The following is a 23,061-nucleotide window of genomic DNA, read 5'->3' as shown; positions in this document are numbered from 1 at the left end:
ATTTTACGGTATCAACCGTACCTACAGCGGAACGGAATTTATGGGTTTTGAGAGACACCTCGTTGCCTCTGCCTAGACGCGTACCTTCCTTTTCTCGTGCAGCATAATTCTTAAGGATATCATTGCAGTCGGCGTTCAGCGAACAAACAGGATTATAATCATCCGAACTTTAGCACACGAGGAACGCGAGAAATTAATTAAAATTAGTTTTAATTGAAAATACCTTCGTACTATGTGGAAAACACGAAATTCACTCTGTATCTAGAGAAACTTTATGCATGTATCGACGACATCAAGTATCGTATTCGGTACTCGAAGAATTCAAATACTGGTCGAGTATGTTCCATTCGCTGGCGGTAGATTTCGAGATGGTATTAGACGTTTTGGAATCTCTCTTCGTGGTCTTCGTTAAATCCATTAAATTTATTTCGTCCATATCACGTTTTAACGTCGCCTTAAATATTTTGACGCAACATAATTCCACAAGAAACTTACTATCTTTCAATGAAATCAAACGTGACATCTTCGATCTCTTAATTTGCGTCTACGTTCTACCTATCGCTTAACTTCTCGGATTGTTCCATTTTCTCACCTCAAATCTGCCATAGAGTGATTTAACATGAGATTTAACATTACTCGATTTAGAAAAAATGTTGTCTTACTGTCTTATACTCTAGTGATAAATTAATTCCAACCTGTAAAGAACTGAATCTAAATATTCGTGGAAAGTTCATCGAACTCGGTAGATCTCTCAAAATATCAGTAGTTTGATAAAGTAGACTTTAACATACGGTAAATCTGAATACGATGACATTGAACCAATTGGAACGTTGAGCTACGAACGGACTAAATCACACGGGTAACACGCGTATGTATCCAATTTCGCCAATGACTGCTGTCTCCTCCCAAGTACATTTATCAAGCGGACAACTAACAGTCTACCAGCGCGCAGTGATGTGCAGACACGATAGACAATTCGTAACATTTGTAACAATGCACATAGAAGCGACGAGTAGAACGCGCAACCGCTTTCTCCGAAGTGTTATAACTCAAATATCTAAATGTTTGATTCCATCCTCGACTTTGCACTAGTAAGTGTATGTATCAAGTACGGGTACGAAGAAACCGTTTACGGGCAAATAGTTGCACAGCCAGTGTTTGAAGTGTATCTCGAATGCTTGCAAGTGCACAGCGAAACTTAAAATAAACGAAATGCAGCGGATAAAAGCGACTTTTAATCTCGATTACCGATCTCGTTCTGTTTCCTCGCGAACGATAGTTCCATTGCTGTTCGTATTTACAATTTTCAAGAATTAACTAATGGACGCTTGATTATCGAGGGAAAACCTTCGATAAAACCAGTTTTGGATAATTAAATCAGGTATCGAGCGATTACGATGGTCCGACCGTAACATGTACGTATATCAGACGAAGAATTATTTAACTTTATACTCAAATTGTTATCGATAAATTGTATCTATTCATTATTATCAATTATTCACGTTCTATTTGCTACACGAATGAATAACCAAATTGTTGGAAAACGCGATTAATTACAAAATGTCGAATAGAGTATTACGTGATACATAATTTGGCAAGCAAAATGAGAACAAAAGAAAGAACAAGTACTCGTAATTTGGTACAACGATGATATTAACGTAATGGTCGAACGAATTCGCTTTAAATACGATTTCGAAGGATATCCGATTTCGTTGTCTAACTACCGGTTCAGCATAGTTTACCAGATAATTCAATTGAGGTCTATGCGATGATGAATCAGTATGTAAATGATGCCCATTAATCAAATGTCATTGTATTAGATTGGACGCGGAAACAAAATTGAGCATATAACGCGTAATAACGCGTTATGAATTCAACGATCAGAAATGGGAAACATCGGGTTCGATGTAAAAACTAGATACAACTTATTCAATGCTATTTCATTAGGATTAAAATCAAAGGAAGATAGATTTCTCGAAGATCTGATCTTTAAAGAGCATTTTCGTTAACTGCGTCATTTAGTGCATCGTATCGTTTGCAAGTTTTCAATCTACAACAATATAATATCAAATTATTCTCTTTTATTTCGTCTGATATTATTTCCTCTACAGAATCGGCTAGTGACCTAATAAAACAGAATTTCTTTCCAACGCACGGATATTAATATAATATATGGTAATGTGATCGTTGACCATTTCCAGCAGGCAACGATATCGCGTAAGAAATAACCTGATATGTTAGAAGAATGAAACGGGACGGTGCAAGCTTAGAATCGAAAGCTTTTATTTACCACTTTCAACGGCGCTGTAGTTCCATAACCCCGGGCTAAAGCACACATTACTCAGGAAAGTATCTGAACCGGTAGTACAAAGTAGCCTTCGTCTTTTATCCCCGCTGTTAATCTATATTTGTTCTGAGAGTTAAAGCAGTTTGTCCAGCAAATTTCAGCGACCGATTAACCGAACCACAATTCAAACGTTCGCCGCTATTCACGACTACTCTGAAAAATACACGCGACCAAATGTCCTTTAAATAAACTAGGTTTTGCTTGTATTGTATCGAGATTAAATCAGCTAACTGTAAAATCAGGGCGGCCTGGATATCGGAGGGACATTGGAACATTCAGCGTTTCGTTTACGCGAAATCTCTTCGTGGATCGTGACGAGGAATCGGCGCTCCATCGCATCGATCAAGTTGGTTCCCTTTTGCTGACCTATAGGTCATCGTGGTTGTACGTAAAATTATTTGGAAATTGGCCGGGGCGGTTAAACAGCCGACTCGGTTGTTTGCCATTCCGAACACGTGTGCGTCTTCCGAACTTGCGTATTATTATTCGTGGTACTCGCATTACCGAGCGAGGCGGAGAGCCTCGGACCACGATACAAATCCCTCGACGCTTGGACGAAAACGCGCGTGGAAAAATGTGTTTCGTCTATAGGTGTGGGTCGTTGCAAGCTGCTCGAACACCTCAGCGCAAGGCTATGGCGAAGCGTTTCCAACGGGGTGGCTAAAATTGCCTGGAGTTGCTGGAAAACTTGCACCTGCATCTGCTTTCAACGACGTCGTTGTCAAAGATAGGGATTTGTCTGACGCGCGAAATAGAAATTTGGACGTTTAGGAGAATGAAAGATAGCGCAGCTGCCGCTTACGTTATGTATAAATCGTGTCGCACGGTTAAACTTCGCAAAAGCACGAATGTTTTGACAAGCGTTTATTGATTTTCGTCATAGTTGCGCTGTTTTACGGAGCAAGTACGACGCTGCATATCATTTCTTGATAATTTAATTCCACTGTGGTCTCTTAACATTGACAGTTACGTGCGTATAAATAAGAAAGGGCTGGATAAAAAAGTCATTTGCAATTTTTAAGCGTTAGTTTTTATATAAAAAGTATTCGTAAAGTGTTTGACGTTTCATACGCGTTGTACGATTATTATTATTATTTATTAAAAAACCTTGATTTGCTAATTAAGTCTATACTACAAGAATGAAGAAAGTTCGTAGCATTGTAAGTATAAGCTTAACGCGCTGGCTGCGTAGTTTTAAGATTAATGCCATTTCTTGATGAAGTTTCGTGATTCATTGCGGAGCAACCTCGCGGAGTAATTAAATCGTTTGACAAGTAATACGTAGCACTTTAGCACTTTCAATGCCTGACGTTCAATCGAAACATTAGTTTCCATATTAATTCCAGTTCACTTAAGAGAATACTCAAGCAGCTCCATTCACAGCGAACGGTCAATTTACGTTGAAATGAACAATCTTATGATTACTCTACATAGAACTACTGTGTGTAGCTCTCGTAGATATATTGTACGTAGTACGTATACGTATATATATGTATGAAACCCTTCGCAAATCGATACTTTCATGTAAACTACTGGAAATAATTTTTCCTTCCGATGAGATCTGTGGCAAAACGTTTGTTGCTGTTGCAATTTGTCCATTAACAAATATATTTGTCTTAACGCAACTGCTCGCTGTTTTGTTCGCCTTTCTCTTCTCTTCATTGAAATATAAAAAAGCAAGGACAACTGAGAGTGTAGCAACTAAATTTTACGCAATTAAGACGACGCGTAACATACGCGTGAATAGCAGCGAATGTATTAAAAGACGTATACTACCTCGATTAAAATGGTAAAATCGATTTAAATCGAAGACTTTAATTCAGTTGGCAAATTTATCAAAATCAAAATTATTTACTCAGAAAGATCGTTAAGGTACACGGATTTTTTCATTTTTCGCTACTAGTTTTCCCAGCAACTATCGATATCTTTTCTTCGCCTCCTGCAAACTTACTCCTTGTCAACTTTCGATACTTTCATCGCAAACAATATCTGTTGGCAATCGTATTATCTTAGCATATAACGATCGCGGATAATCACCGGTAAAACGCGATTTTGAGACAGTCTTAAACCCAGCAATTTATTAGGCTCTTCTCGCGAGAAACCCACTTAAAGCCCTCTTCAATTTCTTATTACGTTAATCCTCTGCAAACGAAGCTACCTCACCATTTCGAACCTTCTTATCTCTCGATCAGCAAGAAACCGTGTTCTCGTGTAGCTCAGATGACACCGTCTAATCTATCTTTTAGATGTCGAGCAGTCCTCGACGAGACTCGAGATGCAATTGAATTCATCTCGACTAGCTTCGACTCGTCGTGTCAGTCCATTTAAGAAGAGAAGCAACCAGGTTCATCGTTAAGGAGAGAAGCGAATAAATTGTTCTTAGGGAGGATTGTTCTAGGATTATCGTTCTAAGGATAAATTAAAGCCATCGTCGAGTTGTTTTTTCTCAAGTTTCCGATCTGGCAACGATGTTCGATTCGCCAGAGTCTATCGCGACTCTGTGATACCCCAAAGCTGAGATTAAGACCTCGAAAGAAAAGTAATCTGTAGCTGGCGGCAACGGCATACTATTTGCCTAAGTGGTAGTTAAACGTAATCAAATCGTTCAGACAAACAGCGGGCCCGGAGTTCTCGGATTAAATAGAGAACGATTATTCGAGCAATCGTATCCTACGGGTCGGTATCCGATTACCATTTGTCTGATAATCACGATACAATGGCTAATTCTGCTGCGCCGGTGTTTCGATGCACAACGAAGCGAACACTGGCGTAGACGCGACCCGAAATTGTCTGGGGGTTGCGTAATGGAGTTTTGGATCAGTTGGCTCGTATTGTGTCGGCAGTTGTTCTCGTCAACGTCGTCAGACGTGGAAACCGCATTCCCGCGATCCGCGGTATCATGCACTCACAATCAGTGGCGCAGCAAATTGAGCGATGACGTTTCCCATTGCGCAGAAACGAAACGACGTTGCTTCGCGCAATCAACCTACGCCGGCCAATGATTTTCATCTAGTTAAAATTAAAGGGTTGGAGTTGCCGGTCAGCCTCGTTATTGGAAATTTTATAGGAATTTTATATCGTTAACTTATTTACATCGGAAGAGATTCTTTTTGCCAGAGTCTTTCAGTAATTCGAGTAAGTCGAGGAAAATCGCATTATTTAGAATCGTTTCAGTGGGCGAAGAAATTGGAAGGCTGGAAAAAAAATTGATGGAAGTTTCTTCTTTTATGGGCACGGCTGAAATATTAGAATCGAAAAGACGGACACGTGTACGTGAGTTTTGCTTTTAATCTGGAAATCGCTAAACATAGCGTTCAAGTAATCTCCCTTTTTACGTAGATTGAATTTTATGTCGCGATTACGAAATATATAGAAAACAGTAAATCCAGAAATACAGGGCGAAACGTTTTGCCGCCTCTGTATGTATCTGTGTTTATCTACTAATCTACTTTATCGAGACTGGTAGTGGTACGCGCTACGGACGACTAAATATTTAAACAATATAAATTTTCACGGAAAGTAGCTTTTAACCACCTCTGATCGTAAATGTTAATAGTAATTTTGTTAACACAATTCGACCATTCGTCGAAATGTTCTGATTCTAAACATATTACTTCCTCGTTGCGATAATAGATCGCTATTCAATTTCGAAACAATAGATCGCTTAAATCCATTTAGATCCTTTAAAGCCCTAGACGTAAATGACCATTGTGCGTTACGTAATATCTAAATTAACTACTGTTGCACGATATCGAACACTTTCCCTTCAGAATAATCGTTTCGCTGTAATAGGTTGGAAAATTCGCGCAAACGAATTCCACGAAACAATAACATCGCATACCGATTGATTGTAATTCATCGTGTCGACGAATAATCACGAAACAGGGAACGATTTTGTACAAATGTGTTCTAAAATCAGCATCGTTATCCCAGGAAAACCCATAAATCGTATTGTTTACGTTCAGCCGTGATACAGCAGCTTCCAAAGCAATTTTACAATGTACACAGATGGATTTACACAAATATGTTTGTATTCGATACAACACGCAGACCAATGTCGCTAGTGTTTCATTCGATTTTCCCCATTTTTTTTCCTTTCTTTCTTTTTCTATCGTTTTTCTTTTCTTTCTGGTTCTCTCTTTCTAACCATATAGAACGAAATTGGAAGCTACGACAGGGGTAGCTAGTCAACTGCAAAATCGAATATTATGATATAGACATTGAAAAGAGTTGCGTCGAACGATTTCTTTTGCGAGAGAAACTTGCGTTAACGCTTATCGAACACATTGAAAGTGTTCTCGAAGCTTTTAACCGGGCGATATTTTTATGGAACTATTTTACAACAACGTAACCCGTCACAGTGAACGAAATCTAGCATTGGAATAAAACGGTTGCTCGATATCTAATATCGTGATAAATTATAAAGAAAGCAAGCAGGGCTATTATATCGCGCTATTCGGTTCGATATTTTCAATAAAAAAGAATGGAAAAGATTATTTAACGAGATTAAATATTCCATGAATGCGTAAAGATCTATTTGACAAAATTTTTTGAAACTTTATAATCATTTCAACCATGGTATAATTGCGAATCTCTATTTATCCTGGCGATGGAGACGAATTGTTCTAACGAGCGGCAGCTTTCTTTCACAACAAGTCTATTTCTGAATAATAACAACGTGCCAATGAAGCATGGTTAAGTATCGGAACAACTATACGCTTCACGAGCTATCGCTAATACAGCACCGTCAGTGTAAACTGTTTCACTGTAAAAGCATTTCAAGTATAGCAGCTTCCGCGAGGACCATTCATAAAATGAATCGCAACGTATCAAAAGCATTACATTCTTTCATAAGGCGGGCGAGTCTTTTTACAGTAAAACCTTCGTAAAGGAAGAGAGCATCACGTCGTTGGAAAGATATCAGAAGACGACGATTATCGCAAATATAAAGGTCCTTAGCCAGTCATCTTCGGAATATCATGGCAGGCTATACAGAGTGAACGTGGCTCGCAGTGGTATTCTTAATACCATTGAAAACAGTCCATCCGTCACAAAGCGAAAAAGGCGCACAGAGGAAAGCTCTCTCGGCGAACAGTCAAAAGTACTTTCGCGTCGGCAACGGACATATCCTCTTAGAAACGGTCGAAATTGCCGCACCGGGTTACAAAGAGAATCGCTAAATCCGAAGCCTTGAAAGCTACGTCGTGCCAGCGACCAGTCGCTCGTTTAGCAAATGAACTAAACCGATCACCGGTTTTGCGTGAGTGAGCCAACAAATAACGGCCATGTGGTTTTAAAAACATCCTCGAATCATCATCGTGATCATCCGAGCTTTGTAACGTTCGTGAAAGATTCTTTCGCTGTGGATTTTATTACGTACAAAGAGGATAATTAGAAACAATAAGGTCGGATTAACAGTTGTTCGTCGTAATGCTTGATTAAATTTCGGCCAAAATTGTTGCGTTTGCTTTGACGGTATCCGTATTTAGATACTTTGACGTCTAGTTGCGTGAAACTATTACGATTAATAGTACTGTGGAAATTTTAACACTTTTGTATTTCTTTGAACAACGAATATTCCGAACATGAACGCGTTCTACAGATAGCATAGGAATTGAAATAAATTTTACGTAGTGCACGGAATGTTGAGCGACACAAATATCGATTAAATATATATTTAGGTTAACAGTTTGACATTTTTGCATTAGCTTGGCTTTTAATGGCGAAGTCCCATAAAATAGATAAAACGCGTTGTTTTACTTCAAATAATATTTTTAGAGATATTTTCTGCAAATATTTCAAAACTGACGATTTTTTACATGTGTCACCCTTTCATAAAATTCACGATATACACGTCCATAATCTATATACTGATATAACGTTTATCGAGAACGACAGTACCATTGACTGCACATGTGCGTCCAGAAGAGTTAAAAATCCGTACAAAATTGTATTCCTATGAACTTTACAACCTTCAACAACGTATTCTTCGCATTATCCTTCAACAACACATTCTTCGTACTATCGTTCAACAACATATTCTTCGTATATCATGAATTTGAAACGAATATTTCGTGACTTTACACAAGCTCGCAAAAGTATTCCAACACTTGTACATAGTTCTTTTGAATATATTATGCGTGTTACACGGAACATTATGAAATTTCATTAGTACCGTTATGAGATTCGACTATCGCGATTATATTGGTAAAGTTTAAAACGTATCTGAAAATGTACATACATATGAATTGCAAAGTACCCAGTATGTATTTCGCAGAGATCAGACACGTATTTAAAGAGCCGGTAATCCATTATATCGAAATAAACCATGATATTCAATGGGATCATATTTAACGTTTATCTTCTGCTTAAGATTGCTATTTATGCTGTGTATTCGTTCGTTTGTTAAACACACGAATGCAATAATTGGAAATATCTTGTAACTTCGTTTCATCATAGCGTGAATGAGATTTCAAGATGTTTTATATTTTGATTTCACATATTTTGAAAACACATACGATATAAACATAAATGTACGAATACTTTCCTCGGCGTGTTACGGCCATTGTATTATCCATTATCTTCGCTTACCCTAAACACGACAGGCCACATCTCTCGATTTTCCTACATTTTCCAGACATTACTCGCCAAGAAATCGCGAAATGCAGAAACTCGCTTATCGAAATTTCTCACGAAACATTACCAGCATCGATCAATTTTGCTATACCAGCTACGGATCAAGATTTCCATAGGTCAGCAAATTTTACTCCGAAGGCAATGTCTTGCCTTCGCAATGATCAATTCTATGGCATTCGGGAGTGGTCAAAGTGCACTTAAGTATGCGTTCTACACGAAGTTCGATCAGCTCTCAACACGAAACGGCACCGCGCACAAGGCGAAACAACACTAGGCATAATGTCTGGCTACGAAATACGCGCTGGTCGATCCATTTCGTCATGATTTATGCGATAATCACAGACCATAGCTTAGGGCTATTCTACGTGTCCCGTCCACATTGACTCGTGGTCGTGTATGAAATTGTTCGCAGGATAACGTAACAGGGCGTCGGAACAGCCGGTTCCTCATCGGCTGCATCGGCGTCTTCGCTGTCAACGGGTGTCACGCCGCGTACTGTCATCCTTGTCATATTCCAAGTACAACGGCTCACGAAATCCATGTTTGTCTATTCGCGGTTTCATAAAATTTAGGCATTTGCGAAAACTTAAGCAAACCCGTAGAAACATTAGGAAACATTAGTTATTAAAATGTTTAAAAATTCTTATTTCGATTGAAACGAAGCTATAGAGTTGTATTAGAAAATAAAGCACCCGTGTATTCGATGTTATCACAATCTCATAGATTTCACATAATACAATTTTATTCTTTACTTCTTTTACGTTTATCTGTCGCGTTTCCTTTTTCGTATCTTGAGATTTGGTTTCACGAGCGCTATGAGTGACTTTACGATACAGATTCAAACTTTCGATAAATTTCTTGGAGTTTTCTATCCAGTTCGGTCGCAGTCTTTTCAAACGAATTCAGATTAGAAATCGCAGGGGTATCGACGCGTAATTATTACGTTTTACACAAATTACTTTAATTCTTTTAAACAGCTTGAACAGATTTTTGTTTTTGACACGTGTAGGTATACTGGCTCAAAACCTAATCGTTTCTTTAATAACTTTGTATATATTTGTTATATATATTACGTAACATTGGAGAACACTTTGATATTTTATTAGCACTGACTCGGCTATTACGATTACATTGATCAAATTTTATGATAAAATTCGACGTTTTCGTAACAGTCACTTTCTCAATTTTTAACTAAAATTGAATCGAACGTAAACATGGCAAGATATCGAGTTAAACAGGCCTGGCGATGGTTTAACGACGTGGATAGATAGACTCTGGCCCTACTAGCGACGTTTATTCAGTTACTACAGCGATCGACTTTCGATCGAATCGGAAGACGATAGCTGGCTAACAACGCGGACTCTAATACGCTTCGACGATCTTGTCTGGCATCGTCAAGGAAGTGGAACGACGACGAATAAGATGCTGATAGGAGAGCGGTCTGGCTGTACGAGACTTTAATTCCTCGATATTGCGGTTGCATCGTTGGTTAAAAGCTTGGATTTGTCGGATGAATGAAAACGTAGCAGTAGAGTTTCTTGGATCGTTACTGTACGTATGTTCGATCCTTGTAGATTCTCGTGTAACATATCGATATTGAGAAGATGGTAAAATTAATTGTAAATAATAGGGAAATAATTAGAAATTTATTTATAACAGGCAGTTCTCGACGTCTGTTGAAATAACTGTGTAACTAAAAGTGTAGGAATAAAATTTCTTGTATCGTTATCGTGTATATATTTGTCTAGAATTTGCTGGGAACATTTTTATCCCGGGTATTAATATCGAAAGAAATTTTAATTATGATCTTTGTTGTAAATTTATATAAAATGTTCCACCATAGAGAGCTTTCGAACGTTTGTTTGCCGAGAGTTTCATCTCTATCGATAACTCGTATCAAAGTTTGAACTGGCGGTGGTGTAACGATCTGTATAAATCTCGAAAAATTATTGGCAAGAAATGTATACGACCAATTAGGAAAAAGAGAAGTCGTAAAGGCTGAAAGAATTGACGAGAAACGGATGAAACTTCGAAGTACGAAATACATGATCGTTTCTCAAGTGAGTAAGCGCATTTAACACCGATTCGTAAATCGAAGATTTTGAAACCAAGCTTTTCTTTATTCCTTTACGTTTAATAGGTTTTAAAATGTCACATCAGTGACTATAATCTCAATACATTTTACGTATATATTTTGAACAGAAGATTGTCCATCACGGTTGATAGAATATTCTGTGGAAAATTTTGCAACCGTGCGTTGATTGCTTTCAGCGAATGTAGTCTATTACGGTTTCGAAAGGAAAACGAAGTAGCTACATGTATATAGCTGTTTAATAGGAATTTCTATTGAAGCTTGAAGTCCTTCGAAGGAACGCAATTACAAACTCGTACAAAGGTCCATTAAAATACGTTTTATTAGGTATATGGAAGTCCATCAGCCCGCTATTACCTTGCTTGTTTTCCTATTGTATCTCTTCTATTGTTACAAACATCGATAAAGCGAACGGGCATTTGTCTTTTCTGCCATTAGACGCGTTTAAAATGTACCGTTGTTGCCACTGAAACTCTAAATCGTGAAGAAGATAAGTGTTTTCGCATAGCGAAATATCTCGAGAATAGAAACGTCGAGAATCTTGAATATTGCGTGTAACAAAATTGTAAGACGATAAAGATAACTATCAAATAAGCTCTGTTGTTTTTTCATCGCGTATATTCCAATGAAGCGCTGTTCTTTAAGAAGCTATCTCGAATATCGTCGAAAGCCTAAAGAATACAAAGGGAAAAATTGGCCGTGGAACTGCCTCTTCGACGCGAAGCCAAAATTCAACGATGGATCCAGAACGATAGAGGCTGTGCCATTCTTCTTTGCTTTCAAGAATAATAAAACATAAGAATATTATGTCACATTCTAAAACACTTGTTAGGCATACAATTAATGTCGATTGGATTATCCGGGCTACAGCGTCGCAAATTTTTAATCTTGTACAGGTAGTTTCAAAATTGTACCTATGTAGTTTTACACATTTTTCCGCCTCTCCGGCAGCTTCTGAATTCGCCACTGCGGAAATCGAATGGCGATCGAGATACTCGAACCGTGCTCCACAGAATCAACTAATCGCACTATCGCAAAACGAAATACCGAATAGTCAGACCATACGAAAACGATAAATCAGCGACGCGGGATGGTTCCGGGCGTAAAAGCGAGCGAATGAAAATGCGCGAAAGAGGCGAAAAGACGCGCGTAGTCGTTTAAAAAGACGAGAGTCGCGGTTTGGGATAGGCGGTCTGTGCAAACGCAGCGATCACGTCGCCGTTGGTAGTCTTGGTGTTGCGTTGGCGCGTATCACCGGGAACGACGATGTACCGGGCGTCGTATTCGTGAACATCGCAGTGCCACACGTCCCATAGACTATGAACCGCGTTCCAACGATTCCACGTTTCGTACGCGGTGACACAGTGTATTGACTGAGCGTGGATTGTGCGCCGCCGACTGATTTGCCGCGGCTGCGCAAATCCGAGCTCGGAGCTGCGGCCTCCGTATATCTACTGGCCCGGTGGTACCGCGTACTCGGGTACTGTACCCTCGTGACTCGTTCCGTACCCTTAGTCCGTGCTCGTGGCACATACACACCGCGTTCGACTCTCGCGTACAATCTAGCAGCCGCGCCGTCGACGCCGACGCCGACGCCGACAATCACCTTCTCTCACGCTGTGCTCCGTTCTCCACGCCGTCGCTACCACCACCATCTCTCACCCTCTCTACTCACTCGCTCTACTCCTTCCACTTTCGTTCGGCGCTCGGACAACCACAGCCGCGCAACTGGCTCGCTCTCTCGCACCAGACGAAATATACCGCGAGATAAAAACATGTCGATGACAGGCGTCGTGCGGAACGTACCGAAACGTCAGTGCCGGTCCGATTCGGGACGACGCGTCGCGATATAGAGAAAGAGAGAGACGGAGAGGGAGGAAGAGAGATCATCGCTCATCTGACAGATCAGCACGGACCTTCTGTCTAAAGAAATCGTTGCAGGACGCTGTGAAGAAGAATCGCGACAAATTCGATCGGAATTCTCTCCGTTGAAGAAGAAGAAGAGAGTGGCGATTAAAAATTCGCGTTTATTATCGTGATTATTTTTCTGCCTCCAGTTTGTTTCATTTGTTCATTTTGCTGGTTGGTTCGTTGGTAACTTACGGTGTACGGTTTACTCATATTTGTTATTTAACAACGCGGTGATCGTTATCTGTGAATCGATTTATTGCACGACTAGTGGACCTCGAAGACGAGTATCCAGAATATTCAGGGACATAGTGTGTGTCGACGCGTTAAGCGGTTACGGTGTCCTGTGGTTGAGCAGCCACGGCAGCCGGCTACGCTTCTGCATTGGAACGTGTTGTTTATGTGATGAACGTGGTTTAATGGTTGATCCGCTAAAACTCTTCTGGGTTATTACCAACAGCACCTATTTAGGTACGTCGAGTGATACGCATTCAATATCGTTGATAATCGTTATTTGTCTTTTACGCTATAAGATCACGTACGACACGCTCGCGAAACCAAGCCGAAAGAACAGGGGAAAATGAGATAAGGATAGAACCGGGGAAGAGTCACGGTAAAGTAAGTCTCGCGATAAAAAGATACGAAGGGTTTGTTTCTTCCAATACTATCTATCAGGATTTCGCATCACGAACTCGTGAGACTAGCTCGATCTTGAGAAAATTCAACGAGTTCTAGGATACTCGAAGACTTTGCGAGTTCACTACAGGATCGCCCGTCTTTTAATTAACGAGCTTTGTGTCGGGCAAATTCGTGCGAACGATCCGCAAGTTGTGCAACACGGATTCCCCTTCGTGTATCCCAACAGGTGAACGGGATATTTAACACGATACGAAAGCCATAGAGAAAAGAAAGTTTTCACGGTCGAGAAGAACGCTCGAGAAATTCTTTCGCATCAGCGTTAGAGTTTTTCGGAAAGCAATTGGAATTTCCGCGGCGAGCCGCCTTATCCGTCGCTCCATTCTATTCGACGCTTCTCTATTCGGTCTTCGGAATATTTGAAACGCGATTTGTTTCCCGCCAGCGGACAAACTTTTCGACAAAAGCTTCAAAGGACGAACCGTCACGAAGGAAGGCGAAAAAGCGGCGAGAAGCGGTGGAAGATTTCCGACGAAACGGTGGTCATCCGGCGACGATCAAATTCGCGTTACGTCGTTGCTCGACCAAGTACCGGAGAGACAATTGGCGAACGTCACTCCCGAAACAAGCGATATCCACCATCCTTTCCGCGTGCAATCATCGATCGAGGTCGCTGTTATTTTCAAAGGATACGATGTGTACACTGTACGTGTACAACGACAACCGGTCCAAGCTTGGTTTGCTTCGCACAATTGGGATATCGTTCCATTCAACCGACGGAAAATCAATTCGGCCTGGTAATTACGATCCGCGCCGACGGTGAAGATATCGGCGACATCGTTGCGTTTGCATCAAGTTGCCATTCTCTCGTGTACCGATCGTTTGTTTTACATACGTTTCGTCGATCGTACGACGCGTTGTGGCTCGCCAAACGCGACATTGCCATCGAACGAAGATTTTGCTCGTACCACTGGAAGCGGCCAACGAAATTTTCCATGGTCCGTTTTACCATTCGGCGATTCCATGCGAACAGTTTAGCAGGCAAGATCGCGAGAATATCGCTTGCTAGCTTATGAACAGTAGCTTCGCAAGATTTAACGTGACCACGCGACGATAAAATTAGGTACCGTTTCTGAACGGTCGAGTCGTAGGGCTACGGTTTATCGCGGGATATGCCGGTAAAACGCGTCCTGTTTAAACAATGAGATACACGTTTCGTTACATTCGACGGACGAACGACTCTCGGCCGTGGTTTCTCACAGAAATTCGATTAAGAGTCGGTTCGTTTGATACTATCGCTCTTCTTTGTTCGAAGCTGTTTTTAGCCAGCGTTAAATTCTAATTGTAAGTGGTTCTCCGAGATGAATTCTCCGATAGTTTGATATCCGGATTCATTTTGAATATTGAAAACTGGGAAATATTTTTGGGGAATATACAATTTCGATGATATTTAAATAGTACGGAAATCAGAATTTTCTTGCGATTATATTGGAGTTTTTGGTTTCGGAATATCATCCTCCCGCGATCAATTCTTTAATACACATAATGGTTCGATATTTCAATTTATCTTGCATGTTGAAAACGAACGAACAAATTTCGAGAAGAGATCTTATCGTTTTTTAAATTAAATGAAAGTGAAGTTGACATAATCGGTATTTCCTTGCGATTGCGTCGTAATTCTTGGATGAGCAGTACTATTGGAAATGTTAATTTTCAAACACTGTTAATGTGTTAATTTGGTAGGTTATGCAGAAACAAGGTGTTTGGAGGGGAACTCGCGTCGTTGGAAGAGATAGATTGGACTGCTGTCAATTACGACGGTTGAAAATTTGCACAATCTACCTTTGTGCAACAGTGTCTTACTAATTATACCGTGCTGTATTTGCTACTTTGAAAGGTGATATAGTTTGAATTTCGACATCGTTTCAAATTATGTTTCAATGAGAAATGCGAAATAAAAGATAATTCCGTCTCAAACTAATTAGTACACCGAAAAGTATCTTTTAGTTGACTCAATTTATATTCTAAAATAATGCCAGCTACAGTAGCGTATTTGATCTAAAAGAGCCGCTAACTATCTGCTTCATGCCTGAACGTAAAATTTAGGATAATCAGTGAACTTGTTTGAAAAGTCAAGTACATTTGAATTTCATTACTTGCACATACGCATTACATTTCATCATAAAGTGAAGTTTTGTAACTGGTGCGTGTAATAAAGCTGAAAGTTTGACATAAATCTGTTCTGAATCGAATATGTGTTTGTCAATGGAATTTGTATTTGTACAGTTCGTATTCGTATACACGCAGTTAGTGTTGTGTGGTATTTTAATTAAAAAGCTGGCCAATGTTTAATAGAATTGACTCGCAATTTATACCGCGAAATTGTATCGTTGCATAGTTTACCAGGTAGCAAAATTGAAAATTAAATAATGAAGCAACAAATTTTTCCATTGCAGAAATTATACATTTTTATTACGTTATTCTTACCTGACTTACAAAAATACAGAATCAAGAATATATAAAATCATAAAAATTATAATATTAATGACAAATTATATCGATATAATTGTATTCTATTATTACTAACAAATAGACGTGTAACGTTATAACAATTCATTTTCTCAAATCCGACATGTGAAACAACGAGTCTATTAAAGTGTCTTCATTACCGAAAAAATCTGCTCAACTAATGTGACACAATGTAATTTTATTCAATTTATGAACGTAAATCGTCTCGCGACAAACTATAGGTATACAAATTTTTATGCGACAGACTTATTCGCGATGACATTTATTATGAAAAAATAACTATGTATTGTAAAAAAAAAAAAAAAAAAATGAGAAAATGAGAGGGGGTCGAGTGAGATAGCAAACACAATCTCGACTTTTCGCATACTTTCTAATTAGCAAATGTAGGTTAACCGCTTGAAATTTTCAGAAATAAAATTTACATTACAGGTTTGATAAAGTCTCGGGAAGATTTACGATGAAAATTAAATTATTGAATATAATGACGTAAAATGGTTGCGCGAAAATGCTGACGGAAGCAATTCTTATCGCGTCATTTCTTCGAATCTTTTATTTTCGAAAACTTTCCTGACACGCGTTCATCGAGAGGAATAATTTAGGATACACCGCTAACTTCGTGTTTATTAATTATAAGCTGCTGACGTGTTGCTTTTTACAATAATTAATATCGTCAACTTTAATAAATATCCAAAATCATCAACAACAGCGTTGGTGTTACTGCTTACTCATTCTAAATTCATCTTTCATCGTACTGTAAATCCAACTATAAACCAATTAATTTACACGCTACGTTTTATTAACATATATACGAGCAAGGCTCTTCGTTTATATCTGTGAATCAACATTTCCAGGAACGTTACAAATGTGGCATTATTGCAAAATTTGCTGGGGAAAAAGGAAGATATAATATTCTATCACGTTCGTTGACAAGGAAACGTTGCTTTTGTTCATTCCGTTTACATACCAATACATGAAAAACTTACACCGAACAGAGCGAAAAGGCATTCAATCATTGCGTTTGTTTCTCTTTCGCCATTGTTCGAGTGATTTAATCCGTTACGAAGCATTTTTCAGTCAGCGCACGTTGAATCGGCTCGATATCGTCAAATACGTGGGTTGCAACGCGTTCCGATCGTTCCAACGCAATGATCCTCGCCAAACAGCGAAGAAAAATTCTCCGGAATACACTTTCGTAGCTGAATTACGAGCAAAGATCGATCTTGGCATGCGCCAGGCATCGTCGAGTTTTTTACATTTGTCAGCATACCAAAAACCACGTAGCTTGCATCGTCCGCGAACAAACTGAACAAACAAACTACGTTTCACGCGCTTCTGTCGGGTTCTGTTGGTCGAACCAGTCGTTTCGTCGCCGAAGATACTCGCTGTTTGACAATCGACAAAAGAGTAATCTAGTCGTAGTAATCGTCCCGTGGACAGTGTGAAGCGAACGACAATGATTCGAGAGAGACGAGGAAACATCGAGTAGGCAAACGTACGGGTTACGGTTGGATTCGCTTCGGCGATCTTGGGGCTGCGTCAAAGCCGATGGTTGGTATCCGATGGTTTCTCGTAAGACTCGAAAATTTCGTCAAATTCTTCCAGCGAAACTCGAATCTCACAGATACGCGACAAACATCTGCGATCTAATGTTATCACACCGATCAGAGTCGGGTTTCTAAATCTCCAAGGAACGTCACTTTCTCCGCTTTGCGCTACCCAGAGGACTACCTCAACCTTTATTCTCGAATCACAGAAACCATCCGTTATCCTGCAACCACGCGATCAAGTCTGTCGACATGAGAAACGCAGCGTGCGCGATAGTATGTATCTTCGCGCTCTTCTCCATTATATCTACCAAGCCTTACGAAATATCCTCGTCTACGAAGTTCCAAGAGATACTTTTACTAAATTTCGATATATTAAAAAAGAAATACGAATGAAAGAGATATCAGGTGTTGACAAAGGAACGTCATGGTATACACGCGATATTAATAAAAAAAAAAAAAAAAAGAAGGAAATGTGAAAAAAGGTAATCCCAAATCGAGAAGATGTTATCCGTCGCCATTGTGCCTGAGGTATATCACGGAGCAAAACTGCGTGGACGTTCATGAAATTGGAAACGGTGCAGAGCTCCGGCATTCAACAGGAGATAATACGCGCTCCAGTATCGCTGGTAGCAGGTGAGATCGATGCCAGTTCTCGAGATGTACGTGACGGTGTGTAGGTGGCTACTCTATAGGTTGCAGAAAGCTTGTACCTCTTTCATCTCTCTCTCTCTCTCTCCCTCTGTCGCTATCTTGCATGTTCTTGCATCGACCATCTCTTTCTTGTTGGTGATAAATCGACGCGAAGTGCTCTCGGAAGATCTGTTGAACGACTTTCAAACGACAGGATAAATCATTCATATACTCGCGTTTGTCCGGAAACGGCTGGAAGCAGGCTTTTCGAGAAGAGAGATATCGGTTTAAAGGTGGATCGATTCGGTCTTCCATCCTTTGCCATTGAACGTTATTCGTGCGTCGCGTCGCTTGCGTCGTTCGTTGCGTGTGCTGTCGCTCGCATGGAAAAGTAACCCCCTACGGCGCTCGAACGTCCTCCAGCTTCTTTATGTTCATATTTCACACTTGACAACGCTGATAATTCTCCGTTTTCTAGGACAAACGCGAACGAGCACGTTACATGAAAAATACGGATTTTTCTGCCAATGAACGAGGAAAGAGCCATGTGTAAGGAGTTGCGCGGTAACATCCGAACGAAAAATGTAAATGCCTGGCCAGAGAGCTGCCACGAACTTAAATGATAAGGCGACCAACTGATTCGGAAAGAAAGAATAGAGGGTACCGACCCATTTAGACGACTTTTTTCTGTTTCGTTGCGGAATCCGTAGCAGCACCGCTTCGAAATATTCATGAGGGAGATTTATTTAAATACGACAATGAATTGTTATTGGGTGATCAGCGAAAGAAAGGAATATCAGATCTTCCGCTTTGTTTTTTCGCGTTTGATGACAATGCGTAATCGAGCGATATGTAAAGATATTTGCTCAGAAATTATGATTTTATATTACTTTCGTATGTTAGTCTGAGTAACGTAAGTTATTATTAAAATTTAATTAAAGTGCATAGATTGAAAATGATAAGCAGACTACTGGTTTTTATGCAAATTCATATTTTTATGAACATAGTTAAAGAGATGGAAATTCAGCAGAGATTTCTTGTATCTCTTCCATTCCCCTCCATCTCTATTCGATAAAATTTAACAAATTTGCTGCGCGAAGATTTCAGATAATTTACATCAAGATCGTAAAATATTTTCAAGTTATTTTAAATTTCGTCAACATCGAGTTTGCCTGATATAATGATTTCCCAACTAATTTTATAAATTTCGCTTCACCCATTAATCTAAAATTCACGTAACATAATTATACACCGCACCACGAATGATCTCTGTTTATCACATACTCTTTCCACGCTAATCTCGTCTGTGCTAATATCATAAAATCTCCAATTACTAAACGATGAAAATTTAATAAAAACGTACCGCTCGAAGGCAGTACAGTTTCTCAATTAACCGCAACTTTCCTGTACTTTCGATAGGTTGCGACGGAACCGCTTTCTCTTGGATCGTTATCGATTCCAAGTCTTAATTAGCGCGAATCTGATACGCGAATCCGATTCGAAGGTTAATTCAGGCGAATACCGTTCGATCGGTTAGTTCTTGTTGGTGTGGCGGGTGTACGTTACCCACGTTTCGACGTCGCGTCGTCCTATGTACGCGGCGTCAATGGTTTAACTACAAAATCCCAACCAATAATCCGGTTACTTTGATCTGGATTTCTATATTCGAGTACGGTGATTCTAGCCGATGCCGATACCGAAACCGTGCCATCGTGAACATCCGGTGATTTCATTCGTGAACGATCGGTTTTCTCGGTGAAATAGTGCTTCGTGTACATCGTCGCGATTCTGCAGACATCGTACTTACGTCCGCTGGAAACCTTTTTTGGTCCCCGAAACAAGTCGAAGAGAAGGCCATTTCTACGGCGCGCGAACAATCGATTCTTTACTATCCGGCGAGAAATAAAATCACTATTTTTTTTGTATTCCTATACATTTCGTGCCATTCGCGCAAAACGATGACGACAGAGTTGTTACGTAGGCACATCTGTTTGATCGGTTAGAATTTGCCATTTCTCGCGTGAAAATTTGCTGATGCGGACAATTAGCGGATCGTTTGTTCGAGAGATTTTATGAATTCGCTGCTAAGTAACACGTAATACGTCTCTTTAAAGCTGCTTTCACTGTTCATGCTCAATGTCGAGGGAATATGTTCGTTCAATTGCTTATTTAATAAGGACGAATGCACTTGTTTCTTTCTGAAGTTGTAGAAATCACTTTCTATTAACAAAGTTGTGTACCCATATGTTTATCTATATCGTGTTCCGGCTTCATGTGTCCTGGTGTCTCTTAACTCTCTCACAGCTAAATTATCGTTTAATTTGTGAGAAAAATTGCTTTTTACCAAATTATTGGTAATAGGAGCACACTAGCGTTCGTAAAGAAGATTGTCGAAAATAAATATGAAGTAAATATCACTGGAACATCTCGTACAGAGTATGAGATTATAACGAAAGCGCAAACCGACTGAGAATCCTAACTGTACCGACTTCCGATTTAACATACAATCAAGGTATACGATTCACCCGTTGTCACGACGCGTCTCTTTAAAGCTATCCTTCGTTCCCAAAGAAAATAAAATCTCTATTAGGTTGTTTCTTCGTCGAGGGAGCAGGTGTACGCGCTCGAAAGACTCCGGCCGAAGGGATTCTTGCGAATTGTTCGCGATTTGCATAGATATTCGTCGTTTCGCGCGTGTAATCGTAGCGAGAATTACGAAGCATTTAAATTCAATGCATCGTGCCTGTTATGCCCGCCGACTAACGTGAAAAATTTCTATCGATCTTTTCTCGCGACTTGTTCCTTGTTTCGTGGTTTCCGACGCTTCTCGAATCTAAAGAACGGATCGAGAAAATACACTCCTCTAATTGCTACGTCGTTTCTTTGTGCAACGAACGCAGCTGATTCGAAGTATATATTGGGCTGACCATTAAGTGATTGCGGATTTTGTTATTAGGTGATAATGGCAAAATTCGCAATCACTTAGTTGCCAACTCGATAGAATGTAACGAAACAAGCTGAAATCTTTTTTTTTTAATTTAAGTTGAACTCGTCTTAAACGACTAGTGCTAAATTATTATACGTATATTGGAAATTTCACGGTATTAGGCGATGGCCAAGAAATTTCCTGCGACTAATTCTACTTGACCAATGTACAGAGAAGTCTTTGAAATCGGAGCTTTTGAAAGCTGTACTGGTGCGGATGTCAATAACGCTAATCTGGGTCAGTTGGAGTGGACGGTGCGCTAAGCACGCGTGTATATGTATGTGTTTCGTAAATAATGCAGAGCATACTAGACGATAGAGAAGGCGAGAAGGTTCCAACCGCGTGGAAAACCACGTTGTTCGTCCACTGAGAGTCCGCTGACCAAATTTCCGTTATTGTAAGAGACACGATGAGTTCGTTCAAATATACAGGATGCACCCGGCTTTAATAGTCAAACTTCGCCGGTGTATTTTGTGAATATAATCCAGCAAACTATGTTATATATATATACATATATATTATTAATTTTTGCCTGCCGGCTACGAAATGAGATTGATTTACATAGACTTTTTCGTTTAACCTTAATGTACACTATAATATACACATGCAAACGATGTTGTATAAATATTGATTATTTAAAACTTTGTTGAAAAAATTATACTAAAAATAGGAATATAGGAGTAACACTTTGGTGTACGATATTTCACGATACTGGATTTTTATGTGTCAATAGTTTCAAAGAAGGGAGATATATCAAACAAGTATTCATACCCGTGGCGCTGATACAGAGTCTATCGATTCATTCGGATGAAGCAAAATGAGCTTTATGGAATAATAGATTTTTAGAGATTCAGTTTGTTATTGTCGTCGGTTTCATTTCGACAGGAGCGATAAATATTTTGAAACGGGGTATCGATAGCTAATAATTATATCTATTGCAAACTTGTTCTTGTCGTATAGCATCGTAATCGTAAGTCCATTACTGTTTTTTACTCCCTCGTACTTCGTATTTTTATTCTAACTTGTTCATAGAGTTCCAAATAACCTGCCTTTAGATATACAACATTTGTCACTTGGTTATACACTCTGTATATCTAACATCCTCATAGCGAGGGGCATTAGAAATGTCCTCACTGAAATTCGTCGCCTTTGACCATTTTTCGGTAAAGCGCGATTACACGAGACAAGTTGTACGGTTAGATTATAATTATTTGGATTGTTAAAAGAACGTGGAACAGGTCCGTTCGTCTGCCGTTCGTCTCGAGGAAATTACAGCTACGATGAAACAGTTCTCCGCCTGTGTTCGTCCGTCACGGAAACATTTGAATAACGAACAGGGATTTCGTGACTTATTACAATTATTATTTACCTACTATGACGAAGAAACTCGAAGATGGAGACGGTTCCAAGGATACGGCAGCGGATGATGACTGCCTCCCTGGTTAATATTATTTCAGACTGTCCTTTTTATCGCTTCCTCGCTGATGTGTTCTCTGAGATATTGCTTGGGATTGGGGTGGTGCCATTTTTATTTGCAATTTACGGGGAAATTCCTCGAGTAGTAGCTGTATTATTTTACACTATTAATAAGAATGTTTTCCTTGGGTTAACTATCGAATATAAATATTATGTCGTCGATCAAAAAATTCAAAGACCGTTTCTAAAGATATGCGGTACTTTCTATGATAATATCAAAGATTTGAACTAAACCCGGTCCTTACCGTCGGATGATAGAGAGCTAACTCCTTGG

General features: G+C 39.6%; 1 protein-coding gene across 2 annotated transcripts in view; it reads left to right on the top strand.

The window, feature by feature from the left end:
• The first annotated feature begins 1,105 nt into the window (after positions 1-1,105).
• LOC126921154 (neural-cadherin-like) overlaps positions 1,106-23,061 on the top strand; it is a 103,211-nt gene continuing 81,255 nt past the window's right edge. Inside the window, exon 1 of one of the 2 annotated variants that reach the window (XM_050732425.1) lies at positions 1,106-1,415. Coding sequence is in view for 1 of the 2 variants with exons in the window: in XM_050732424.1 (XP_050588381.1) it covers positions 13,403-13,454 (52 nt within the window). In the remaining variant the exon portion in view is untranslated. Of the gene's footprint in view, positions 1,416-11,245; positions 13,455-23,061 lie in introns of those variants that run through there. The other variant, XM_050732424.1, reaches the window with a different exon arrangement.

The sequence above is a fragment of the Bombus affinis genome, chromosome 10, assembly GCF_024516045.1.
Source record: "Bombus affinis isolate iyBomAffi1 chromosome 10, iyBomAffi1.2, whole genome shotgun sequence".
Classification (NCBI taxonomy): Eukaryota; Metazoa; Arthropoda; class Insecta; order Hymenoptera; family Apidae; genus Bombus; species Bombus affinis.
This window is presented reverse-complemented; position numbering and strand designations above follow the sequence as displayed.